Source organism: Sceloporus occidentalis, unplaced genomic scaffold, assembly GCF_023333645.1.
Source record: "Sceloporus occidentalis isolate IW3139 unplaced genomic scaffold, rSceOcc1.0.p SCAF_60, whole genome shotgun sequence".
Taxonomy (NCBI): Eukaryota; Metazoa; Chordata; class Lepidosauria; order Squamata; family Phrynosomatidae; genus Sceloporus; species Sceloporus occidentalis.
In genome coordinates, this window is record NW_028317040.1 from 3521301 (window position 1) to 3527090 (window position 5790).

Here is a 5790-nt window from a genome sequence, read left to right on the forward strand (position 1 = left end):
TATTTAAAACAAAGACCACAACAACAAACTTGGTGGCTTATAGTATAGTATTTTGATGTTCACATAAATGAAGTTATTACATAAGTAAGGGGTTGTCATGGTAGCCTTATTGTTTGTTTTTTTGGTATTGGTATAGTCGTGTTTGTCACTGGCACACTTATTTCAGTAAAAACAGCAGGGTTTTACTTAAATACCTGACCCGTTTACATTCAGCGGCTTGCCTTTCCTCGTCTATTGCATCCCCCAGCCACAAGGTTCAGGATTTAAGGTCACGAGGGCAGGGCCCCCTTCTTCACCTGTACCAGTATATGCACGTTAATCTTACTGGCCATTTTGTATATTGTGGATGTTTGTCTTCGCTTCTCTTTTTGTAATAGCTCTACAGAATCTGCTGGTGCTCCTTAAATAAAATGTAATATTAATTGCCTTGGCCTATTAGTCCCAACGTTGATGTAGGGGAACAAAAAGAAGTAACCAGGCAGCTCAGCAGAGTGTTTCACGCTAACAATGGTAACAATGTTTATTATAAAAGAACAGTTATCTTAGTAAGCTGGCACGACCCTTTCTATAAATATAAACAGTAAAGCAGGGATAAAGGGAGTCTAAATGTGTTGGGTTGCATCAAATATGTATGTGTTTCTATTGTAATTTATGAAAAAGCACTTATAATCAATAAAATGCTACTCAAATTTAAAGGTTTTTCTACTAACACAAATTAAATGTTTTTATTGGATGTACAATAGAAAAGAAACACCTATATTTGTTACAAAGGTATTTAGTTTTGTAGGCCAACAGCATACATTTTTGCTTCAAAATATTCAAGGATTCATATCGAAAGTGGTGTTTAACCCTACCCTGTCGTAAATTAAATTGCTTTCAGGGAGGGGACTTGAGACTAGGATGTCTAAACAGCTGTGGAAAAGGAAGCACTAGAAGCAAAAGCAAGGTGGAGTAGACTGCATACTTAACTTCCATTCCTATGCAAATGTCGCTTGGAGCCAAGCTTCACAAGACCTTTCATTGGAAAAGACAGCAGGTCAACAGTGTTTGAAATTTCATATTTTACAAAAGTCAGGTTAGACTTACTAGACGACTAAACCGAAGAAAAGATCTATCCTGGTATCGTTTGCTATAAAATGATGTCTTAACAAGCCATATGTTCTGAGGCTATCCCGACAATGTACGTAAGTTACTTTGAGGATCAAGAAAACAACATGTATACGGGATCTAGGAAGTACCCTAACAGCAGTCTGCCAATGCAGGATTTCCCACCCGGTGCAGCCTACTCGGACTACATGGGATACCACGGCGCACAGACTATGGATAATCCGGGGCATTGTTCAGGGGTTTGGGGAGCGCCTTATGGGTATCCAAGAGAAGAAATGAATGGTTATGGCCCTGGACCCTCTACCACATGTTCACCAGCAGTATCTGGAATCTGTAATGGGCAGATGATGTATGAATCTCCGGACTATAGTACCATGCGGCACCCCGGACAAGGTGCCATGCCTCAAGATTCAATAAATATCGTTCAAACACCTTCTAACAATCAAAGACACCAGTCCTATGACTGGATGAAGAAAACGGCTCTCGCAAACCCGACGGGTAAGCGTATTAATTTATTTTTTAAGCTAACCATATATTCCCTATTTACACCTTAAAGTTACACAGTATGCATGCTTTTAAAAAAATGTTATTAAATATTCAAAATGATACCATAAAGGGTTTTTAAATGTTTGGGGAAACGTACAACCGCCTGTCGCACTGAATATGTATGAATTCCTTGTATTTAATGTATGTGACCCTCATCGGTTACCTGTACATTGTTTACATATTATCTAAATTATACTTATGCTAACGCTCAAACACAAGGAACTAAGAACACGTTAAGTTTTAAACTTTTTACCCATCGTTTTACAGTGATTGATGCAGATATATATATATATATATATATACACACACACACACATCTGCATCAATCTGCATGGCATAGTTATTTCATTGGCTCAGAATATAGAAAAAAAGATTATAACAAGTATAATTATATTTAAGTAAAGTATTTGGAGCAAGCTAGTGAACTGTGTTTGAGTGTTCTACATGTACCAAACTACAGAATGTTTGTAGCTCTTATACTTACTGTGAATTTGCTTTTTGAGTTTAAGTGTATATTTAGGGTTCTTGTTTCATAGACTGCCCAGAATTACATAAAAAATCAAAGATCATCAGCATAAAGACATTTAGTTACACCTAATATACATTTTATAGGGAGCAACAGGTGAGTTCAGATTACAATTTGCGCTTATATTTAAACAATCCAAATATACAAACTAATGAAACCTTCTATACGCGTCCACTGCACCACTTATTGAAAACAAGAGTTACCATTGCAATCCTGTTTAAATATTTGGTGTATGATAAACTTCATTCTATACTGTAAATTCTATGGACTGTTCATCCATTCAGTTTGGGCTTTGGCTTTAACTTCTTTTATTACACCATAGTCTGTACGTTACCCACTTAATCCTGAACGTTAAAAAATGCTGCTTACACTGTTGGCGCTGGATAAATTACATTTTATATACATTTATCAGCAACGTTCTCATGAAAATCTGCATCATAGCGTTTCAAATTTCCCTGGCCTATTAAAACTCCCGACCATTAAAATGATCAATACTTCCGTGCAAACAAGGAGCACTTAATAAGCAGTTGTTACGCCATCCAATTGACCCGTCGTAAATGGCCTAGTAGTTTTTTGTCCAGCAGGCAAAACAATGTGAATATATTTGTGCAGATCATATTATGTGACATCTCATTACATTTATTAATAGAGTGCCAGCAGATGCCACAGCGCACATCTCCCATGCCACTGTTCATTCTGAGTTTTTGTTAGGGAAGATCACAATTCTCATGATATAATAGATTAGCAGCTCTTGAGAATAACATGCCGTCAATTACAGATAAAAAAATACCAATACAAATAAGAACAGAAAAGAATGGATGCGTGTACAGAAATGATTAGGTTTGGTATTGTGGTTGCACTCTTTGTGTTTTTTTTTATATTTTCATGCAGTTAAAAGTCATTTTTTTCCCACTATTTTAACTTCTTTGACTTTCACGTGTTTGATTGTCCCCTACTATTTCCCAAATGAGTGGCAATCTCCGCACCAAATAAAAGGCTTTGTGCTCAGCTTACTGTTTTCAGAAACCACACTCTCGTTTTCATGGTCATGTTATTTCTGACGACTTTGGGCAATCCACCCCATCTTTTTAATGTTTTGTTTAACCCTTTAAGTGTCAGAGAGGTGTGAGCACCGAATCTGTCTGTGATGTATGGTATTCTCATTGAAAACAATGACACAGCCCTATACGGCTTGAATTACTGCAAACAGTAAGGAGTCTCGGCATTTTTAAATGTGAAAGCTACCGACTTCTACAATAGAAACCTGCCCATCCACCAGGGGTCATAAAATATTTGAATTGATGTCTTGAGATTTTTACCAATTATCATTGCCAAGCCTGTTGAGCAAGTTGCCAAGCATCTGTCCAGCTAGCTTTAAAATAATACCATATTAAAGACTGGTCGATCAGCTGTTTGTGTAATACAACTTTACTAGAAGCTGAAGCCAATAAACGTCTTATTTAACAGCTTGTAAATATGTCAATGAAAATGAATTACGCAGTCACAAATTGACTGCTTTGCCGTGTTATCGCTGAATATATTGGCGTTAGTTTTCACACTCTGTGTTAGCTTTAAACTTTACCCATACATGAAATGACATCATTGTTTTGAATGAACATTGATCAATTCACATATGTGGTCTATGACGCTTATTAAATCGGCCATGTGTTAAAATATCAGAATGTGACAATTTCCAGAGAAACACACATACAGGTAACACGTAGTTTAATGTATATAGGATCACATGGCATGATGGCTTCTTTATTTTTCACTTATTCCCTTCCTCTGAAGATGAAAGGAAGTCTTACATTTGTTTAGGGCTTGTACATACCAAACCAATTGGTTTGTGTTCCTGAATGAGAAAGGGGTTTGTGATAAGATCTCCTTGTAACTCCTTTGTACCTCTTGTGCTCCGTGTTAATACATCAAGGGGGGAAAAAAAAACTCTCCAAGCATATTTGTCTTACAGTTTGTCCAAAAACAGTTCCTGGGAACAAAATGAGGCAACCAATTTAGGAAGGTATTCTGGTAGGACAAGTACTGTATGCCATATACACCGTTTGCAGTAGCTATAAGCCAGCATACCTTACATGCCATACATGAAGGACTTTCTTATTGTAAAGAATAGCGCATTCAACGTGACTAAAGGTGAAAACTGCCCAACAGTGCTTTAATATATACAATTATTTACAATAACTGAATGCAAGCTTATTCATATTTTTATTCACTTTACCACACAAATAGAAATATTAGGTTGTTTAACACAAATTAAACAAGAATCACGCTCTATTGATTTGTGTAAATCTTCTTCAGACGGACATATTTATCTTTGAGACAATCATTTTAATGTCAAAGGTGTTCACTAAACAGTGGGTTTAAACATTTAGTCTCACCAATTTCAGTAAACATTGTAAAAGCTCGTAAGTCTCTCGTACAATAAAGCTGGACCTGGTCTTTTGGATTGCGCAGTTAAATATTTGAAGAATTCTAAGCCATTTACTGACTTGATATGCAAAACCAGCTGGGCCCTTCTGACAGAATAATATACTAGATTTGTCACTGTTTCATCTCATCAGAACGCAGTGTTTGGTGAACACATCTCAAATAAATCAAAACAAGCTAATTTACCTTATGAATACAAACTGCTGTGAAATATTTCGTTGGTGAAATAAAATGCAAGAACAGTCCACAGATACACTCTCAGCCCCGCTGGCGGACACTCAACGACACTGACATAAAGTTAAAAACACTGGCCATCCTCAGCCGATCTGGCCACCCCAAACCTACATGCCCCCATGTATTTTGAGCCAAACATTACTCCTAGCCACACATATATCACTCCTAGCCACATACAACACAAGCACAACTTACCTCTGTCAGGCAGCTGCCGAGAGGTAGAACAAAATACATTCATAAATTTAGTGCAAGTCCTAGACATGGACATTAATGAATATGTATGTTAAATCTGATTTGAAATCGCTGAAAACAATTATGCAGAACATGAACTTTAATGTGTGTTTGATTATCAGGTAAGACCAGGACGAAGGAGAAATACAGGGTGGTATACACTGACCATCAGAGACTCGAGCTAGAGAAAGAATTCCTGTCCAACAGATATATCACTATACGAAGGAAGTCTGAAATTGCACTAAGTCTGGGACTTTCAGACAGACAGGTACGTGGATACGTATAGATACGCTCGGGGACAAATCGAATGCAAATAACGGTGTTAAATAAGGTATCCTTCTGTGTTATACCATTTCACATAAATTGCTTAAATTATATATATATATATATATAATTTCATACATATGTTTATATGTTACGTTTGAACGTCTGTTATTTTTGCCCATTTCAGTTCAATATTTTCAAAACTGTTTTGATATATATCTTGAATCCCATAATTATAGGTTAAAATATGGTTCCAGAACCGACGAGCCAAGGAAAGGAAACTGATCAAGAAAATAGGACAGTTTGATGGAAGCATGGGCTCTGTGCAAAGTGACTCTGGATCAGTAAGCCCAGCAGATATGTCTGTGGGCTTATATTCTCAAGCACATGCGATAAACGCAATCCAGCCAATGGGTAACATGTCGCAAGTGGCTCAGTGA

At 36.9% G+C, this 5790-nt stretch overlaps 1 protein-coding gene across 1 annotated transcript; it reads left to right on the top strand.

The window, feature by feature from the left end:
* The first annotated feature begins 1178 nt into the window (after window positions 1-1178).
* Window positions 1179-5790, top strand: LOC149287491 (homeobox protein CDX-4-like). The gene is made up of 3 exons (XM_089492833.1): window positions 1179-1605; window positions 5209-5354; window positions 5590-5790. Exons 1-3 carry the CDS (start codon window positions 1179-1181, stop codon window positions 5788-5790), a joined length of 774 nt encoding a protein of 257 aa, XP_089348959.1.

What these genes read in the sequence shown, in the direction of transcription:
- LOC149287491 (XM_089492833.1), top strand. Translation starts at nt 1,179, where the DNA reads ATGTACGTAAGTTACTTTGAGGATCAAGAAAACAACATGTATACGGGA. An exon ending in GGCTCTCGCAAACCCGACGG is followed by an intron (nt 1,606 to 5,208) that starts GTAAGCGTATTA and finishes TTTGATTATCAG; the next exon opens with GTAAGACCAGGACGAAGGAG. An exon ending in TGGGACTTTCAGACAGACAG is followed by an intron (nt 5,355 to 5,589) that starts GTACGTGGATAC and finishes CCATAATTATAG; the next exon opens with GTTAAAATATGGTTCCAGAA.